Raw genomic sequence first — 22420 nt, forward strand, 5'->3', positions numbered from 1 at the left:
ACATGTATAAGTTAATTACAGGGTGAATGCCAAGAAATTTCTGGTTCAACAGGTAATTTTTGATAAAAATTAATTAAAAATAAAAGTTTGTTTTGATAAACAACAGGTTAACACAACAGCATGTAAATATATACTCATTTCCTTAACTCTTGCATATATCCTGTGTTATGGAGAAATTTTTCTAATTTATTAAACATTTATTGAGCAGTTAATACTTAATGGACAGTGTTATACATATAAGGGGCACAGCAGTAAACAAAACAAAACAAAAATAATCCAGGCAATATGGAATTTATACTCCAGTGAAAGACAATAAAAAATAATAAAATCTTATGGAAGTTGGTGATAAGTATTTTAAGAAGAAATAAATCACAGAAGAGGGTGGGATATGTTCTTGGTTGAAGGAGGTCTATAAATTTAAATGGAGTGTTCATAGAAGACCTTACTAAGCAGGTAAAATTAAGCCATGCTCCAAGAACATTCTAAGGGGAACAACAAGAAGTACAAAAGCTTTGAGGCAAGAGGCCAGTGTATGTGGAATGGAGTGAGCAAGTTTAAAGTAGAAGATGAGAGATAATGGATGAATGGGAGTGAGCTCATGAAGGACCTTGATCGTCGTGAGGTGGGATGCCATTAGATGGTTTGAGTAGGGGAATAAGTTTCTTTAATGATCTAGAAGAATTGTATTGGCTGCTGTGTTGATACTGCACTATAGGAAGGCAAAAGTGAAGGTCAAGAGACCTGATGGAGGGGGGCCAGTAGCAACACTAGGTGAAAGTTGGTGGCTTAGAACAGGGAGGTGGTGGTGGGGAGTTAGTGGTAAGGGGATCAGTTGCCAAATTTTAAGGTATTTCTCTCTAGATTAGATGTGGGTTATGAGAGGATAAGGGTGGGGAAAAGAGTCAAAATTGACACCAAGAGTTTTAGCCTGAGCAACCTGAAGAATAGAAGTACCATTTGCTGAAATGGAGAAAACTGAGTGGATCAAGAATTGGGTTTGGGGGGGCACCTGGGTGGCTCAGTGGGTTAAAGCCTCTGCTTTCGGCTCAGGTCATGATTCCAGAGTCCTGGAATCGAGCCCCGCATCGGGCTCTCTACTCAGCAGGGAGCCTGCTTCCCTTCCTCTCTCTCTGCCTGTCAAATCAATAAATAAAATCTTAAAAAAAAAAAAAAGAATTGTGTTTTGGATATGGCATGTTTGTGAAGATATCCAAGTGGAGATGTCAAGTAGGCAGTTGGGTTTAGAGTGCAAAAAAGTCTGGGCTTGGATATAAAGCGGGGAGCCCTCAAATGGATTTTAGAGCCATGAGACAGATTGAAGTCTGGGAGTGGAGGAAAGAAATGGAAAGGTAGCAGTCAGTGAGTTAGGGAAATCAAGGAAGTCAGGAGAAGAGATTGGTTTGAAAAGGAGAGATTTTATGTCAACTGCTGTTAGTAGGTCAGATAAAATGAGGATTGATCATTGTCATTGCCTTTAACGATCCTTCATAATCATGACAAGAACAGTTTTGTGACCAGAGTGAGTTTAAGAGAGTATAGGAAAAAAACAAATTGGAGACAAGTGTAGGTAACTTTTTCAAGAAGCTTTGCAGTAAAAGGGCCTGAGGTATAGAATTTGGAATTGTATAGACTTAATCAAAATAGAGGTTTAGCCTGAATAGGATTTTTAAATGCGAGAAAGGCAGGAGAGTTAAGAATGTATAGAAAGAGTGACTATAATGATATTTTATTAAATTAGGTATTTCTTTAATTAGTGAGGTTGGACATCTTATTACATGTTTATTGTCCATTCATTTGTGTATGTGAATTTTCTTTGCATATTACTGGGTGATTCTTTTGTTTTCCCCATAGATATTTAAGAATTCTCTTAAAAAAAATCAGTCTTTGGTAACATGTATTACAGTTATTATTTACAGTTTGTCGTTCATCTTTTGATTTGATTTTTTTTCTATATATAGTCATGGGGTTTTTATCATGCTTATAACAGCCCTACTTATTCCAAGATTGTAAAAGGATTTGCCTATATTTTCTTCTATTACTTATCACTGTGACAGTCCTATTAGGGACATACTGTTACTATCCCCACCTTAGAAATGAGGAAGCTGAGGCATGAGATTAGGAAACAGGCCCAAGATGGCATGGATAGTCCATGGTGAAGCTGTGGTTTGAACCAGGCAAGCTCATTCCAGAGATTGTGTTCCTACCTCTCCTTGTAAATGTTTGAATCATTTGGCCTAAATTACTTAGATTTAGATTTTAAAATACCATATTAATATTTGGATCAGAATTTTATTGAATGTATAGACTATGTTAGGTAGAACTGACAACTTTATACTAAATCATTCTACCCAAATACAAGGTTTATCTTTTCTTCTTTTTTTTTAATTTATTTTTTATTTATTTTCAGCGTAACAGTATTCATTATTTTTGCACCACACCCAATGCTCCATGCAATCCATGCCCTCCCACCACAGGGCTCCCCCAACCTCCCACACCCCCGCCACTTCAAACCCCTCAGATTGTTTTTCAGAGTCCATAGTCTCTCATGGTTCACCTCCCCTTCTAATTTCCCCCAACTCCCTTCTCCTCTATAACTCCCCATGTTCTCCATGCTATTTGTTATGCTCCACAAATAAGTGAAACCATATGATAATTGACTCTCTCTGCTTGACTTATTTCACTCAGCATAATCTCTTCCAGTCCCGTCCATGTTGCTACAAAAGTTGGGTATTCATCCTTTCTGATGGGGGCATAATACTCCATAGTGTATATAAACCACATCTTCCTTATCCATTCGTCCATTGAAGGGCATCTTAGTTCTTTCCACAGTTTGGCGACCATGGCCATTGCTGCTATAAACATTGGGGTACAGATGGCCCTTTTTTTCACGACATCTGTATCTTTGGGGTAAATACCCAGGAGTGCAATTGCAGGGTCATAGGGAAGTTCTATTTTTAATTTTTTGAGGAAATCTCCACACTGTTCTCCAAAGAGGCTGCACCAACTTGCATTCCCACCAACAGTGGAGGAGGGTTCCCCTTTCTCCACATCCCCTCCAACACATGTTGTTTCCTGTCTTGCTAATTTTGGCCATTCTAACTGGTGTAAGGTGATATCTCAATGTGGTTTTAATTTGAATCTCCCTGATGGCTGGTGATGATGAACATTTTTTCATGTGTCTGATAGCCATTTGTATGTCTTCATTGGAGAAGTGTCTGTTCATATCTTCTGCCCATTTTTTAATATGATTATCTGTTTTGTGTGTGTTGAGTTTGAGGAGTTCTTTATAGATCCTAGATATGAACCTTTTGTCTGTACTGTCATTTGCAAATATCTTCTCCCATTCCGTGGGTTGCATCTTTTCATTCATTCAGATCTTCTTTTTTGTTTTTATTTAAATTCCAGTTAGTTAATATGCAGTGTAATATTAGTTTCAGGTGTAAGTACAGTGATTCAACAGTTCCACACAGCACCTGGTGCTCATCACAGCAAGTGCACTTCTTACTCTCCATCGCCTATGTCACCCATCCCCCTACCTCCCTCCTCTTTGGTGATGATCACTTGTTCCTTATAGTTAAGAGTTTCTTGGTCTGCCTCTTTTTTTCCCTTGGCTTATTTATTTTGTTTCTTTTCTTTTTGTTTGTTTGTTTTGTTTTGTTTCTTAAATTCCACATAAGAGTGAAATCATATGGTATTTGTCTTTTTCTGACTTATGTCGCTTAGCATAATACTCTCTAGCTCCATTCACATCATTGACAATGGCAAGATTTTATTTTTTTTTTATGGTCAAGTAATATCCCAATGTGTATGTGTATGTGTATATGTGTATGTATGTATACATACACATGTGTATGTATGTATACATACACATACATACACACACTGGGATTTATAACCCTCAATAGAATGCTAAAATTTTCTTTATATAGGTTCTCCTGTTTCTTTTCTTTCTTTCTTTTTTCTTTTCTTTTTTTCTTTTTGCCTTCATGGGTTATCTTTTGTTGGATAGAGTTGAGAGAGATTGGTTGAGTTTTTCTTCTGTTACGGTTTTTAGCAGGTTATTTTTGGTTTATTGGGAAGCTATTGATTTTTTTCTATTGAATTTGTAATTATTCATTTACCAGATTTCTAATTGCTAGTAGTTTTTTGCAGTGATTTTTCTTGATTTTTTCCAGAAACATCCACAGATCCCTTGCAAATAATAATTTTGCTTTCTCTTTTCCAATATTTGTGCTTTTTCCTTTTGTTGTTTTTAAAAATTAGCTTATTCTTTTAAGATACTGTCAATAATGATAACAGGAAACATCTTTATCTTATAAATGCTTCTGATACACAGTCATTTATCATAATACTGACTTCAGTTTTATTTTTATGAGAAAGTATCAGCAGGGAATAGTGAATTTTATCAAATGCCTTTCATGGTCTATAGAAGAAGTCATTCATATTCTTTCCCTTTTACTATGTTAAGATGGTGGACTTGTATATTTCCTAATGTTGAATAATGCTTGCTTTATTTATCGCCTAATGTACCACTAGATTTAATATCTTATTTAACATTTTTACATCAGTGAGACTGAGTTTATGAGTGTTGTGCATGTGTGTGCACATGCACACCAGTATGCTCTTAGATTTTAGTTGACTCTTAAAAAGCTGGCTTCACAGAAAGATTTTAGCCTCTTTACATTTTACCCCCTCTTGAAAAAGCAGCAGAATTATCAGTCCTTTGAAGATCTGAAGAAATTCATCTGGGAAAACACCTGGCAATTTTTGGGTGGTTAACTCTTCGATGTCTTCCTAAATTTATTCTAGGATCTGTCTATATTTGCCATCTCTTGTACAATTTTATAAATTCTATAAAATAATAAATGTAGTTATAATCATTAATATTTTCCTAGAAAGTTCTTTCATCCAAATTTTTAAAATTTATTTACTTAGATTTATACAAAATATTCCTAAATTAAGTGTCTTAAATTCCTTTCTAGCTATAATTACTTCTCTGTCTGTGTTTATCTTGAATCCTTGTGCTTCTCAATTTTTTCTAGGATTACATGGGTTAGTGATTTATCTATTTTATTGGTGCTTCAAAGATCTGGATTTTGGATTGATTTATCAATGATATGTCTTCTCTATATTTTGACTCAATAATTTCTGCATTTTATTTTTAGTTCAGTCTTGACACTTTACTTGGATTTTGTCATCCTGCCTATATTCCACAAGTAACAAGTCCTATAAGTTAAAAAGCATCCTTTTTATAAATGCATATTTTCCTATGAAGGAAATATTACTTATTGATAATTTCATGTGAATTCTTTTCATCTAGATACTTTACACACACACACACACACACACACACGAGAACCAGCTGTCGATGGGACTGATTTTAGTTTATCTGCTAAAGAGCTTTGCTATTTAACTGTTTCATCTATCTTTTTGTGAATTGTACTTCTACTGACTGAAATTAGCTATCTGAATGAGCAGGAGCTTTGATAAGTCAGGGAAAGGAGAGGTAATTTGGGATGACTCTTGTTGGGGTATATAGACAGAGGACCTGTGGAGAATGAGAAAGAGGCCAGAATAAAAACTGAGAGAACAACCAGAGATAAATCCCAGGAATACTTAGTAATGATTGTGTAATGAGAAAGGGGAGAAAATAAGAACTAGGATTCTGTACATGAGGGCAATCCTCTCCCCCCTCCCTTCACCTCTCAGCTGTCATTCTATGAATAGCTTGTATCTAAAGGCACCAAAAACCACCAGCCCTTTGCAGGGGTAAATGTCAGAATTACTGACTTTTGGGGCACGAAAGTGGCTCAGTCAGTTAAGCGTCTGCCTTTGGCTCAGGTCAGGGTCCTGGGGTTAATAGAGCCCCACGTCAGGCTCCTAGCTCAGCCAGGAGCCTGCTTCTCCCTCTCCCTCTGCCGGCCGCTCCCCATGCTTGTGCTCTCTCTCTCTCTCACTGTCTCTCTCTCTTTGTCAAATAAATAAAATCTTTAAAAAAATCACTAACTTTCAGTGGAGTTAGATTTTTAAAATTATTTTGAAAATGTAAAGACAGTCTGTGATCATTGTTCAATTTAATAGGCACCCTAGATTAAAGATTTTACCTAGAGAGAGAGATTATAAAACTTTCCCCTAGATTTGCTGAACTGATAGTATTTATTTAAACCTAATATTAGGTTCAGGGGTACCTGGGTGGTGCAGTCAGTTAAGCAACCAAGTGGTGATTTTGGCTTAGATCACGATCTCATGGGTTGGAAGATCCCCATGTCTGGTTCTGTGTGCTCACTGTCATGCTCAGCAGGGAGTCTGCTCCCTTTGCCCCTCATTTCTCCCTCCCCCCACCACATGCACATGCACACGCATGTGCTCTCTGTCTCTAAAATAAATAAATAAACCTAACATGTTCATTGTGTTTGGAGCACTCTAAAATCATTATGATGCCTATTTTTAAAAGACTTAAGTTGTAGCTCTATAATATACATATTGCATATTATATTACTTACATGGTACATTAAATATGCATAATAGGTCATAACATTTATTATACAGTAAAATGCATATACATTAATATTATCTATAGGTTAGATCAAAGGCCAGATTAACAAATATTTACTGTATGCCTGGGTATGGTATTCATGGACACATAAGCTCCTTTTTACCGGAGTAATACTATTTGCAGAAGTTTTCTCCCCTTAGGATTGTCACATAACCTCCCTTTTTCATTTTGTGTACTAATTTCCAGTTCTTTGGTTATCCACTACAGTTTTGTCATCTTCCTGAATCATCAGTAACACTTAAGTATATTGACTTTTCACTCAGAAAAAAAGAAGTGTGTCCCCACATCCAATTCAACAAGTAATTCTATACCTACTACGTGGAAGGCAGTGTGCCAGGGACTCTTTTCAGGATAAGAAAAATGTGTCAAGTAATGTTGTTATGACTTTGTCCCAAATGATGTTAAAGAATGGAAATCCTTGTTAAGTGTCTCCAGATATTATTTTCATATTTTATAGCATTCATACCTAAATTGTGTTATTCTCAGCATAGTGCTAATGTTATTACTTACTTGAGTCTATTACTCATCTTATTTTGTCCATTACTCTTGAGAACATGATTCAAAATGTATGTTCTTCTGGGTGTTTCTTAAATTATGGCACTGGGTTAGTCTGATGGATATGGAGCAATTTGTTAGAAGTACAGTAGTCTGTTATTTTGTAAGGATCAATCTTATGTCTTTTCCTAAGAGGGATTTTATCTTTCTTTTCTACCATGCAGAGGAATGTGTGTGTTTGATAGGAATGAGTTTGATAGTTAATAAGCATGTATTAATGGCATGATGTAAGCATAACTTCTCCCTCTAGGAAAAATAAAAAGCCTTTTTATGCCTGAAAGTATGTTGACATGTGGCCTTAGCCTGTGGCTTTCATCAACACATGCCATGGTTATCACCTGATGAGAATCAAAGACCTGCAGGTTAAATATGTCTTCCCCCCATTCCACCCCGCTGCCCTTCCTTCTCCTTTTGCCCTGTGAAGCCTAACCTGCTATTCAGAGCTATAATAAATAGTGCTTTGCAGGATTCTTATTACTAAAGCATTTAGATGATCTTGCCCTTAATGACTGAAGTTGAGATTGTGTTGCTCTTTTTTTGAACTGATTCATCTAATTTATTTAATTCTTTATTATAATTGTACATTACTTAAGAAACAGATGTTTACATGGGAGTTTAATTAGTGCAGTTGATACCGTACTACACATAATCAGGTGCTAAAAATAACATGCTATGTGAAAGCCTTTCAAAATTTTATTGACTATAATGATGATATTACCCTATGGTATACTGTCAGTTATATTATAATGAGATTCTGATGGTTTAAATTTTTTAGTCATTTGGAAATGTTTTAGTAGCATATTGTTAAGTATGGAATTCCAGAGCCCCAGAATAGACTAAACACAAAAATACAAATTTAAAAATATTTCTCATTAGTGCAACAATTTTCAGTCAGGAGGTTTTATACGTAAGTAGTTAAAGAATATGAGCTGTGGGATTGGGCACATGAGGATTTCAATCCAGCTCCATAACTTCATAGCTAAACAACCTCAAACAGGTTACTCAGCTACTCTTGTTTTGGTTTGGGGGGGTTAATTTTTGTTCTATAAAAAGGGAAATATAACAATACCTACTTCTTAGGAATTGTAAAGATTCAGTGGGATGATGATGATGATAAAATAATAATAATGGCATACACTTCTATAGTCTTTACTGTGTGCCAGACACTGATCTAAGCACATTTTTAAATCATTAGATCCTCACAACCACCTTATTCAGTGGATACTGTTATATCTGGGATTAGATTTTAGCAAGTACTACCAACAAGAACTACCAGCAAGAAGTTACTGTGTCCTTAACCACCTTCTAGTGAAAATAGATGCATTGAAAATGTTACCATTTTTCTATAGAAATTTCAATTCATATTGTGTTTTGTAAATTACATTTAAAGATTTTAAAAACTTTACTTTTTCTGTTTTCCTTTATCTTTGTTTTCTTGGAATTCTTCATTTTAATTAAAACTCAGAAACAGGAGATGATAATCACCTGTTTGTTAAGAAGGTACCACTCTTTAGGTAAACTATATTTTTTTAGCCAAAGTTTTAAAAATATAAAGGTATAGAGACAGTTAAGATAATGGACATTTTCACTGGCTACTGGAATTTTTCAGGGCCTGATTACTATTTATGCTTTTCATACTGGGCCTCTATTTTTTAAATTAGCCCTGTAGAGCCACAAAAGGGGAGATCCAGAAACACAGAAAGCTTTACTTTTTTCTAAGTTACACTAATCAATATAAGCAATTTTCACTGCTTTTTCTCTCAGCCAAGTAACTGTGAAGCAGAAGACAGTAAGAAGACTTGGAAAATAGTTATTGGTCTTTTTCCCATCAACCGATAAAATCTAGTGGATTGTTTTATTTTTCAAGTTCTATGCCACTTATTCAAAACATGCCTTGGGAAAATTCCCGAGATAACTATAAAATATATTCAGTCTTTTTGGCTTGACGTATTTAGCTTAAAATCTTCCATACCACAATGGCAACTCATACTGGAGGTCAGAGTCCTAGAAAGTGATGGGTATTCTTGAAGAGTACTTTGGGCGACAGTGACCCAGGCAGAATAAAACAGGGTGAAAGAACTCTGGGTAAAAAGAACCTAGTGCAGCTCAGGGTAGAAGGAACTTAGTGAAAACTATGAAGCATGCAAGCAAATACTGGAACGAAAATACATGTATGTCTTGAAGACTAATTCTGTAAGGTACTTTTTAAGCCTCAAATACTCCAAATGTAAATGTAGGGTTCGACGAGCTATAGCTAATGAAATTGGTAATGATAAAACTGAACTGCAGGATTACATCATTAGAAGGCAAGAATAGCACCAATATAAAACTGTGGCCAACTCAAGATACTGAAGAATCACTAAACCTCTTCACAAAATAGTCAGAATTTCAACTATCCATACACACCCAACTATGGTGAGAGCTATGGAACAACCTTTGAGAATCATTCCCTTTATCTACACTTAAAATTGCACAATTGACTCTGCTCATTGTATGTGACTGGAATACATGAATTCCCCATGTTTCCATATCTGTCTGCTTTTAACAAGTTTTCCATTTGACTCAGGACTTCCATCTCTTCTAATATACCTAACAAATGTATTTAAAGAATGACCAAAGATCTGTTCACAAGAAAATTTGTTGCTAATGCTTAAAAAACACTTGGAAACATAAATGTTATCAATATAGTTATTGGTTAAATTCTATCTGTACAATGAAATGATGTGCAACCAGTGAGAGGAAAAGGAGAAATCTTCACATATACTGAAATAGAAAAATTTCTAAGATATGTTATTAAGTGTCAAAAAACTAGGTGGCAAACAGTATAATGTGATCCCATATGTGTGTATTTAAAGATGTATGTTTATATAGAGAAATGATATTAAATATGACATGTGAATACATTGAGGTCCACATTATAATTAAATAGGATAAGGTATGTAAAATGATTAGTATCATGCCTACCTTGTGCATAGACAAATTAAAATTTGCTGTTATTGTTGCTTTAAAGAGTGAGTCAAGGAAGGGAAATTTGGTGGGAGGGCTTTTACTAATTTTACATGTTTTATATTTTTTTGTACTAAACCTGTATTACCTTTATAGTAACATTAAAAAATAGTTTGCTCTTGGGAAAAGATTTGGAAAAAAATGTATTCACATTAAAGTATTTATAATACAACAAAACTTAATATTTTTCTTCTGGCACAAGATATTGAAGGATTTCTAATGTGGGCAAAAGGGTAGCTCCTGTACTCTTTTGAACAGAGAGGTCTTCCTAAGGTCTGTAAAAGCAGTTTTGGAGATTTTTGCTTATTCATTCTCACTGTGACATATACATCCATATTTCTGATTGTATTTCTTTCTTCCTTTTTTCAGGCATGTAGTATATATTTATACAGGAAGGAGTATATACATATATCACTTAAACATTTAGGTTATTATCTTCTTTCAAGAATGGTTGGAAATTTTGAGGGAGAAATGGAAAGAATAACTGAAAATAGTTATTGCTTAGTTATCTCAATGAAGCAGATTCCTTTTTTCTCCCTTTCAACCTTTGCTTAGCAAATAGGAATCACCTTGCAAATAATTGAAAAGAGATATTCCAGTGACCATACCCAATGGTGTACTGAATAATTTATCCCAGTAGAGTGATTATTACAAGGACTATAAAGAAAAAATATTGACTATACTGTATTATTTATTTTAGAGAATTTTATTTGCAGCTATTACTCATGGTTCTGCAAACGGTGGTCATTCCAAATACTTATTTATCTTCATAATGCTAATGTTAAGTTTTATTGAAATTCATTAAAAATATGGAAAGGATGCCCATCTGAAAACTTCTGAAAGTCAGTTATATTTTTCCAAAATTATAGACTTACATATAAACATTAGTTAAATCACGCCTTCCTTATGCCTTCCTTTCTTAAATCACGCCTTCCTTAAATCACGCCTTCCTTCCTTGGCTAAGTTGATTTGATAGATTTTTTCTTTTTTTAGGAGATAGGCATTTTATTTAACACCCTTTTAAAAAAAATGGGGGGCATCTGGGTGGATCAGTCAGCCAAGTGTCCGCCTTTGGCTCAGGTTATGATCTTGGGGTCCTGGGGTTGAGCCCCGCATCAGGATCCCCAGATTTGATAGATTCTTTCTAAATTCATGCAGGATTAATATGAAATGTATGGACTGAATTGGTATCTTGAAAATAGTCTTTTTTGTGGTTAACTTGAGGAGGTTTTGTTGTCTAGGAGAGATGAACTCTTTTCTTAACTGTGGAATGCTTTAAAGATTTGTGGCTCTAATTGTGCATAAGCAGTACCATATAGAATAAAGCCATTATGACTGGAGAGGATATTTAATGTAGTGTTTAAGAGCACAGGACATAGAAATAGACACTAGGGTTCAAATCCTGGACTTCCCACTTCTTAGCTATATGATCTTGGACAAGTTACTTACCTTCTTATGTCTTGGTTTCCGTTTCTGCTTTTAGTGTTATGTGTAGTGGATGGTAGATAGATACTCTATTTCATAAGGTTGCTATAAGGTAATGAGTTACTATTTATAGAGTACTCCTATTAAGTATTTTTTAAAATTTCTTTTTACTGAGGTATAAAAACCGATTTTTGCAGTAGTTGTTTTTGATTATTTGTTTCTTGTTTGTATTACAGTTACAAATTATAATACTGTGGTAGAAACAAATTCAGATTCAGATGATGAAGACAAACTCCATATTGTGGAAGAAGAAAGTATTACAGATGCAGCAGATTGTGAAGGTGGTGTGCCCGAAGATGACCTGCCAACAGACCAGACAGTATTACCGGGGAGCAGTGAAAGAGAAGGCAGTGCTAAGAGCTGCTGGGAGGATGATGGTAAGTTTAATTTTTTCATAATATTCTAATCTCTTGATTCTTTAAAAATATATATATATTAACTGAAAAGATAAATTTGGTGAAAAGTTTGAAATGATCTGTGAATTTGCCTATTAATTAATTGAAGGTGGTAGCCCACTTAACCAAAAAGTAGATTGTGAAACAGAATAGTAGTTACACTGATTATTTGTACAATGCATATAATATATTGCATTTTAGTCATTTTTTAACCAGAATCAAGCTTTCCATATTCTGTTGATACAATTGAACCTACCTGTAATTTCATATTGTAACTTCAAATGAAGACTCTACTTATAAACCTAGATTATATTTTAATACAGTAAAATTATGACACAACTCAACAAAAATCCCAGAACAGATAAATCTCAGGAATACTTTTAATGTTTGAAAGCTTCTTCCTCCTCCTCCCTGTTCTTCATCCTTTCCCCTTCCCTGCCTTCTCCCATATATCAGAATGCTATAAATCTTCACTCAAGTAAAATTTTTACTTTTATTGATCTCAAGCATGGTTGAATGGAAGGATTAGTGAAAGTCTTTCTAGGATGAGAGAGTCTCTCTACTTATTAATACGGAATATTTAAAATTCTTCCTTATCTGTCAAATGAATAAATTGAGCTATAGCCTTTTCTTCTAGATCAAAAATTCCTCCTCTCTTCTTTTCCTAATAAAACTAAATTATTGAGCCTGTCTTGGTGGGATTTAAACAACAGTGGTATAAAAACAGAAGAATGTGAAGAAAGCAGGTATTATGAATTAGAGGGATTGGGGATTAGGAATAAGGGCATCAGCAAAGGCAAAGAGAAGCATGTGCAAGTGATCACATTCAAAGTTAGTCAAATGCAGCCTTCCCAACAAGTGGTTAGATTTGGGGAGGCCATCTAAATAGAATATCAAAACTCAGTTTAGGCAGTCTGGGGAAATGAGTCAGGTTTGCAGGTCAGAGAATCTAGATACAAAAATGTGGAAGCTTAAATAAAATGTGGATCTGATGATAGGCCCCCTATAGCAGTAGTTGAGATTTCTACAATAGGACAAATTTATAGCTAACAAAGAACTTTCAAAATCATTTATCTGCCCCCTCATTTTATAGCCTTGTTCATTGGTTCATTAAGCAAATTTTGCAGGAATGAATTTGCAAAAAAGTTGAATAAAAAGGTTCAAAAAAGTTGAATAAAACTGTCTCTATATGAAAAGTACTTATACTTTAATGAGTGAAAAGGATAAATAGTAATTCATTACAGTTTGATGTAGGTGTAAATTTAGAGTTCTGTGGAAACATTAAGCAGGAAAATCCAAATCAGAGAGAGGAAGAGAAGTCCTAAAAGAATTTCTGAGTCAAACAGAATTGGTCTTGAGTTATAAAGGACCAGTGGAGGTTGATTAGGTAAAGGAGAAGTAAAAGAAGGTGTTTCCAACAGAAGCAGCAATATAGATGAAGCCATAGAAGTTTGAACAAGCGGTGTTTACAGAAAATCAGAGAATAAACAAGGAAACGACTATGTAGGACACTGTGTACTAAGCCAAGGAATTTGAACTTTTACCTTAAAAACTATGAGAACATCATTGATACATACTTTAGAAATAAGTCTGGTAGCAATATGGAAAATGAATTTGGAGGGAGAGAGTATAGACAGATAGTGCCTTCAGTAAAGAGACTACAAAAACCAAAAATATAAGATTTGATTTGTTTTTACATGGACGGTAACAGATGTAAGGACTGACAATTCACAGGCTTCTAGAAAGTAGAACCCAGAGAAATTAAATTATTTATTTATTGTCACAGTTCATTAACAGCAGAGGTGTTAACTTATTAAACTATAATATTGAGCTCAAAACTTTTGGAAGCAAGGGTTGTCATATATATTTCCTGTCTGGGGACAGCATTGATCCATTGGCATAATTGATCCAAAGTATTAATATGGAAACAAGAAGGTAATGATTTTTCTGGAAAAAGGGGAGATAAGAGAAAGAGGGAAATAGAGGGAAAAAGAAAGATGAAAAACCAGTGAAGAAGTTCTGTTTCTGAAAATTTGCGATAAGTTATTTGAACTGTCTTAGCTGTATGACCTAAGTCTTATATGTCTTAGCTATATGATCTATGCTATCTGAAAATAACAAATTATGCAAGATTTTAAAATAAATAAATTCTCTTGAAAGCTTTAAAAGAGCTAACTAAATAGTAGACATTAATGGATCAAAATCTAAGTGAGGACAGGAACCCATAAGGGTAAGCAGAGCACAGTATAGAAGACTCTGGCCTTAAGGACATTTGCCTACCCAGGTTAACATAAGCCATGGTTTTTCAGGCCTCTGAGAAAAAACAAAGCCTGGGACCACCTAAGAGCTTAATAGCAGATCCTCCCCTAGTATGAATTACATAATAACAATATGATGGACTATGGTGAACTAAAAGCAAACCCTCTACCATCCCTACCATCCTTAGGAGTTAGCAAACAAAATTGCCTTGGCCGGGGGGTTGGGGAAATAGAAGACTGTCTCTGCCAAGGAGTAACCACCATCTGTCTTGCACTGATTTATATTTTAAATTCACATTACTATATGGCCTGATAAGTCTCAAGCCATAACTGAGTTTTTCTAATTGCCAATATTTAATTTTATTTTATTTTAAGCAACTTCATTTTTTTACTTAAATTTAATTAATCAACATAAAGTACATCTTTAGTTTCAGATGTAAAATTCAGTTAATTATCAGTTATATATAGCACCCAGTGCTCATTACATCACATGCCCTCCTTAATGCCCATCACCCAGTTACCCCATCCCCATACCTCCCTCCCCTTCAGCAACCCTCAGTTTGTTTCCTGTAGTTAAGAATGTCTCATGGTTTGTTTACATCTCTGATTTCTTTCCAGTCCATTTTCTCTCCCTTCCCCTTTGATTCTCTGCACTGTTTCTTATATTCCACATAAGTGAGTTTAAAGTAGAATTGCTGCGAGTACTCATTGGCACCAAGAAGAAGCAAATCCAAATCTTTTGGAGGAACATACCTTTATCCTAGCACTACAGAAATCTCCCAAATAAATTAGCAAGAAGAGAGCAACATGAGTGACAATTACCAGAAACAAAAGGATGTAGAAACTTACCCATAAAGACTTTAATTAGTAAAGTTATCAGATACGGATATAAAATGACTGTCATTTTTTAAGAAAAATGAACAAATTTGAAACTACGTGCTCTGAGAGAATAAAATATAAACCAGCATATTTTAAGAAGAATGAAGTAGAACTTCTAAAAATGAAAAATTATAGAAATTCAGATTCAAAGGATGGATTTTAATAACAAAGTAAACAGAATTAAAGAATTGGAAAATGGGGGGAATTATACTAAATACAACTCAGAAAGACAGATTAAATATACAAAAAACAGGATAAGAAACATGAAGGATAAAATTACAAGGTCCAATGTATGTCCTGATTCAAGGAGAAGAAAGAAGAGGGAAGCAAGAATATTTGAAGAGATAATGGCTGAGATCTTTTTCAGAATTGACAAAGCACACCAGACCACAGACTCAAGAAAACTGAGAAATCTCAAGAAGTATAAATAAATCTACCCCCCTGACGTTATGGTGAAATTGCAGAACAACCAAAACAAAAAGAAAACTCTTAAAAGTAAATTCAGGAAAGTGAGATTTTGTTTGAGAGAGTGATAGACCGCTGAATTTTCAGTAACCACAATGGAAGCCAGATAGTAAAAAGATGCCTGCAAATATAAACTTCTGTACTTAGCAAAAGTATCTCCTAAAGAAAGGGGAAATAAAGTAATCATTTCAGGCAAGTTTGAAAAAAGGAAATTTGTTATCAGTAGACTCTTACTACAAAAGCAAATTTTAAGGAATGTATTTTACGCATGAGGAAAGAGATGGAAGATCCGAGATGTAAGAACGGAGAAAATTACAACTGGAAAAAATAGATACAATAGGTACATCATATTTCCTATGAAAATACTTTAAATAGTGGATGTGACTAAATTAATTTCAGATAATATAAACTTTTAAAGCTTAAAAGCATTATTATAGATAATAGGATCACTTTAAAATAATGAAGGATTAAATTCCCTAATAAAATACTATTTTAAGTGTGTTTGTACCTAATAACAAGGCTTAAATATAGGGAAAGAAAAATAGGCAATCTACAAGGAGAGAAATACAAATCTAGTCACTGTGGAAGATTTAACACACCATGCTTAGTCATTGATGGAGTAATCACACAAAACCAATGAGAATATAGAAGGTCTGAAAGTATGCCTAAGGTGTATAATCTATACACAATAATCACAAAATATTTTTCAACTACATGGAATATTTATAAAAAGCAGTTTTTAGAGGGAAATTTAGAACCTTAAGTACATATTTTAGTAAAGGTTCTGGCTAAAAGTCAATAGGCTAACCATCTATTTGAAGAACTTAACAGCAAACTGAAATTTTGAAAATAAAAACAAAAAAATAATGTAAAATTGAAAATAAAGCTACAATAAAAAAGGTCAACATAGGCAAAACTCTATTCTTTGAAAACTATTAAAAAACTTTTGACAAGATTGACCAAGAAAAAAGGAGAGAGAATATATAAATAGATGAAATCAAGAATTGAAGAGGATGGGACTCATGGGTGGCTCGGTTGGTTAAGCTTCTGCCTTCAGTTCAGGTGGTGATCGCAGGGTCCTGGGATCAAGTTATGCATCAGACCCCTTGCTCAGCAGGGAGCCTGCTGCTCTCCCTGCTTTTGCATTCTCTCTCTCTCACTCTCCCCCGCCCTCTCTCTCTGACAAATAAATAATATCTTTAAAAAAAAGAATGAAAGGGGACATAATAAAAATACTACAGACATTGACAAGGTTAAAGGAAGTATTGTGAGCAACTGCATTCTAATAAATTTGAAAATATGGGCAAGATACTAGAAATTCTTAACCAAACTGGCTGGGGAATAATTAGAAAACATGAATAGTCTAAAACCTCTAAATTGAAATGGTAGTCAAAAATATTCCCATAGGAGCGCCTGGGTGGCTCAGTGGGTTAAAGCCTCTGCCTTGAGCTCAGGTCATGATCCCATTGTCCTGGGATTGAGCCCCACGTAGGGCTCTCTGCTCAAAAGGGAGCCTGCTTCCCCCTCTCTCTCTGCCTACCTATCTGCCTACTTGTGATCTCTGTCTGTCAAATAAATAAATAAAATCTTATTTTAAAAATATTCCCATAAAGAGGTGGTGAAGATATGGAACAACTGAAACTCTTGTAAATTGCTTATTTTAAGATCAAGGTGATGCTGGCCTCATAAAATGAGTTTGGAAGTTTTCCTTCCATTTCTATTTTTTGGAACAGTTTCAGGAGAATAGGAATTAGTTCTTCTTTAAATGTTTGGTAGAATTCCCCCGGGAAGCCGTCTGGCCCTGGGCTTTTGTTTGTTTGGAGATTTTTAATGACTGTTTCAATCTCCTTACTGGTTATGGGTCTGTTCAGGCTTTCTATTTCTTCCTGGTTCAGTTGTGGTAGTTTATATGTTTCAGGAATGCATCCATTTCTTCCAGATTGTCAAATTTTTTGGCATAGAGTTGCTCATAGAATGTTCTTATAATTGTTTGTATTTCTTTGGTGTTAGTTGTGATCTCTCCTCTTTCATTCATGATTTTATTTATATGGGTCCTTTCTCTTTTCTTTTTGATAAGTCAGGCCAGGGGTTTATCAATTTTATTAATTCTTTCAAAGAATCAGCTCTTAGTTTCGTTGATTTGTTCTATTGTTTTTTTGGTTTCAATTTCATTGTTTTCTGCTCTGATCTTTATGATTTCTCTTCTGCTGGGCTTAGGGTTTCTTTCTTGTTCTTTCTCCAGCTCCTTTAGGTGTAGGGTTAGACTGTGTACCTGAGACCTTTCTTGTTTCTTGAGAAAGGCTTGTACTGCTATATATTTTCCTCTGAGGACTGCCTTTTTGTGTCCCACAGATTTTGAACCGTTGTATTTTCATTATCATTTGTTTCCATGATTTTTTTCAATTCTTCTTTAATTTCCCGGTTGACCCATTCATTCTTTAGAAGGATGCTGTTTAGTCTCCATGTATTTGGGTTCTTTCCAAACTTCCTCTTGTGGTTGAGTTCTAGCTTCAGAGCATTGTGGTCTGAAAATATGCAGGGAATGATCCCAATCTTTTGATACCAGTTGAGTCCTGATTTAGGACCGAGGATGTGATCTATTCTGGAGAATGTTCCATGTGCACTAGAGAAGAATGTGTATTCTGTTGCTTTGGGATGAAATGTTGTGAATATATCTGTGATGTCCATCTGGTCCAGTGTGTCATTTAAGGCCTTTATTTCCTTGTTGATCTTTTGCTTGGATAATCTGTCCATTTCAGTGAGGGGAGTGTTAAAGTCCCCTACTATTATTGTATTATTGTTGATGTGTTTCTTTGATTTTGTTATTAATTGGTTTATATAGTTGGCTGCTCCCACGTTGGGGGCATAGACATTTAAAATTGTTAGATCTTCTTGTTGGACAGACCCTTTGAGTATGATATAGTGTCCTTCCTCATCTCTTATTATAGTCTTTGGCTTAAAATCTAATTGATCTGATATAAGAATTGCCACCCCTGCTTTCTTCTGATGTCCATTAGCATGGTAAATTCTTTTCTACTCCCTCACTTTAAATCTGGAGGTGTCTTCGGGCTTAAAATTAGTTTCTTGTAGGCAACATATAGATGGGTTGTGTTTTTTTATCCATTCTGATACCCTGTGTCTTTTGATTGGGGCATTTAGCCCATTAACATTCAGGGATATGAATGACATTGAGAGATATGAATTTAGTGCCATTGTATTGCCTCTAAGGTGACTGTTATTGTATATGGTCTCTGTTCCTTTCAGATCTACCACTTGTAGGCTCTCTCTTTGCTTAGAGGACCCCTTTCAATATTTCCTGTAGAGCTGGTTTGGTGTTTGCAAATTCCTTCAGTTTTTGTTTGTCCTGGAAGCTTTTAATCTTTCCTTCTATTTTCAATGATAGCCTAGATGGATATAGTATTCTTGGCCGCATGTTTTTCTCGTTTAGTGCTCTGAATATATCATGCCAGCTCTTTCTGGCCTGCCAGGTCTCTGTGGATAAGTCTGCTGTCAGTCTAATATTTTTACCATTGTATGTTACAGACTTCTTTTCCTGGGCTGCTTTCAGGATTTTCTCTTTTTCACTAAGATTTGTAAATTTTACTATTAGGTGGCGGGGTGTGGGCCTATTCTTATTGATTTTGAGGGGCGTTCTCTGAACCTCCTGAATTTTGATGCTCGTTCCCTTTGCCATATTGGGGAAATTCTCCCCAATAATTCTCTCCAGTATACCTTCTGCTCCCCTCTCTCTTTCTTCTTCTTCTGGAACCCCAAATATTCTAATGTTGTTTCATCTTATGGTGTCACTTATCTCTCGAATTCTCCCCTCGTGGTCCAGTAGCTGTTTGTCCCTCTTTTGCTCAGCTTCTTTATTCTCTGTCATTTGGTCTTCTATATCACTAATTCTTTCTTCTGCCTCATTTATCCTAGCAGTGAGAGCCTCCATTTTTGATTGCACCTCATTAATAGCTTTTTTGATTTCAACTTGGTTAGATTTTAGTTCTTTTATTTCTCCAGAAAGGGCTTTTATATCTCCCGAGAGGGTTTCTCTAATATCTTCCATGCCTTTTTGAGCATGGCTAGAACCTTGAGAATTGTCATTCTGAACTCTAGATTTGACCTATTACCAATGTCTGTATTGATTAGGTCCCTAGCCTTCGGTACTGCCTCTTGTTCTTTCTTTTGTGGTGAATTTTTCCGTCTTGTCATTTTGTCCAGATAAGAGTATATGAAGGAGCAAGTAAAATACTAAAAGGGTGGCAACAACCCCAGGAAAATAGCCTTTAACCAAATCAGAAGAGATCCCAAATCGTGAGGACGGAGAAAGGGGATAAAAAGAGGTTCAAAAAGAAACAAAGAGAAAAACAAAAGAAAAGAATTTAAAAAAGAAAATGAATAAAGAAAAGTATAAAAAAGAAAATATATATATATTAGATAAACTAGTTAAAAAACGTTAAAAAAGAAAAGGGCAAAAGTTAAAAAAATTTAGCAGAAGAAGAGAAAAAAAATGAAAAAAAAATTAAATTAACTGCAAGACTAAAAAATCACAGGGAGAAAGCCATGTGTTCCATGCTTTGCTTTTTCCTCCTCTGGAATTCTGCTGCTCTCCTTGGTATTGAAACCGCACTCCTTGGTAGGTGAACTTTGTCTTGGCTGGATTTCTTGTTGATCTTCTGGGGGAGTGGCCTGGTGTAGTGATTCTCAAGTGTCTTTGCCCCAGGCGGAATTACACCGCCCTTATCAGGGGCTGGGCTGAGTAATCCCCTGGTGTTTGCTTTCAGGAGCTTTTGTTCCCTGAGTGCTTTCCGTAGAGTTCCAGAGGACGGGAATACAAATGGCGGCCTCCTGGTCTCCAGCCCCGAGGAGCCCGGGGCCCCACTCCTCAGTGCACCCTCAGAGAACAGCGCCCAGTAACTCCCGTCTGCCTGACCTTGGGCTGCACTACGAGCTCACTGAGCCTGCGGCTGGTTCAAGGTAACCCCGAGCTGTGAGCTTACTGTTGGCTCTGTCTCTGTAGCCAGCTTTCCCGTTCCAGTACCCGCAAGCTCTGCGACACTCAGACACCCCCGATCCTTCTGTGACCTTGAGGGACCTAAGGCTACGCTGACCCCGCGTGGGCTTCGCCCCGGTTTAGCCTCTGGAGCGATGTCCCTCAGCGGAGCAGACTTTTAAAAGTCCTGATTTTGTGCTCCGTTGCTCCGCCGCTTGCCGGGAGCCGGCCCCTCCCCACAGGGTCTATCTTCCTGTCGCTTTGGATTCACTTCTCCACCAGTCCTACCTTTAGAAAGTGGTTGTTTTTCTGTTTCTAGAATTGCTGTTCTTCTTCTCTTCGATCTGCCGATGGATTTGCAGGTGTTTGCAATCCTTAGATAAGCTATCTAGCTGATCTCCTGCTAGCTGAAGTAGTCTCAGCCTGCTGCTTCTCTGCCATCTTGACTCCTTCCCCTACATTGCTTATTTTAAGTGCTATGTCACTCTGGAGAAAAGGTTGGCAGTTTACCATAAAATTAAATATAAACTAAACTATATGACCCCATAGTCCCACTCCTGAGTATTTTTTCTAGAGAAATAAAAACTTAGGTTTACCCAAAAACTTGTACACTAACTCTTAAAGAAGCTTTGTCCATAATTGCCAAAAACTGGGAATAACCCATTGTCCTTCAACAGGTGAAAGGATAAGGAAACTATCATATCCATATAATGGTCTTCTACTTAGCAGTAAAAATGAACAAACTATTTAAATAACAAGTTGGATGAATCTCAGAGTCATTATGCTGAGTGAAAGAAGCCAGTCTCAAACGATTACATATTATCTGACTCCATATATATGACATCTTCAAAAAAACAAAGTATATGTGGGGTAACAAATCAGTGGTTATCAGGGGCTGGAGCTTGGGACAGAGTGACTGTAAAGGGATAGCATTAGGGAATTTGGGGGCATGATGTAACTCTTCTATGTCCTGATTTTGGTGGTGCTTACGTGAACCTATACATGTGTTAAAATTTAAAGAACCATACACCAAAAGAAAAAACAATAAAATTTTCTGTATGATAACTTATGTATCTGTATTTGTGTGTATATACATATATGCTATATATATAGCATATATGTGTATATTATAAAATTTATGGTTTTTTCTGTCCTACAAAGAAAACTGTAGTGCAGATGGCATCACTGGTAAGGTTTTCTAAGCATTCAAAAGAAACTAATAATTCCAGTTTTAGACAACTCTTTCAAAGCCTAGTGTAAGAGGGAAGATTCCTCAGCTCTTTAAATGAGGCTACCATAACCTCAATACCAAAAACAAAATAAGTATTAGAGAGTAAAATTATAGACTCACTCAGTTGTAGAAAGACAGAGTAATTCCAAGCAAAGTATTAGTTATTCCAAATATTATATATATATATATATATATATATATATATATATATATACATACATACATACATACATACGGGGAAGCAAGGTCAGAATAACACTTAAACCAATTGAAAAATAACACTTTACTGGACTAAATGAGAACTATCAAATGTTCATCTCAACAGACAGAAAAACATTAAGTAAAATTTAGTACATATAGATAGTATCATAAAAGCCAGAAACCTAGGAATAGAGGGTACTTGCTTGTTCTAATTAAGTATATTTCTTTAAAATCTATCACATTATATTTAATGACAAAATGTTGAAAATGCTTTTTTGCAATCAAGAACAAGGTAATGATTTCTTCTTTCACTTTTCATCAGTCTTATTAAAATTGCTACCCAGTATAATAAAACAAGAAAATAAGTCAATAAATATAGGTATTAGAAAGGGGAAAAAA

The 22420-nt window shown here is 35.4% G+C and overlaps 1 protein-coding gene across 5 annotated transcripts in view; it reads left to right on the forward strand.

Annotated features, from left to right (window-relative positions):
• ZEB1 (zinc finger E-box binding homeobox 1) overlaps positions 1–22420 on the forward strand; it is a 186708-nt gene that overhangs the window by 108850 nt on the left and 55438 nt on the right. For all 5 annotated transcript variants that reach the window (XM_059404355.1, XM_059404357.1, XM_059404356.1 and 2 more), the window contains exon 2: positions 11779–11979. In XM_059404355.1, coding sequence (XP_059260338.1) covers positions 11779–11979 — 201 coding nt within the window. The remainder of the gene's footprint in view (positions 1–11778; positions 11980–22420) is intronic.

This window comes from Mustela nigripes, chromosome 6, assembly GCF_022355385.1.
Source record: "Mustela nigripes isolate SB6536 chromosome 6, MUSNIG.SB6536, whole genome shotgun sequence".
In the NCBI taxonomy this organism is placed as follows: Eukaryota; Metazoa; Chordata; class Mammalia; order Carnivora; family Mustelidae; genus Mustela; species Mustela nigripes.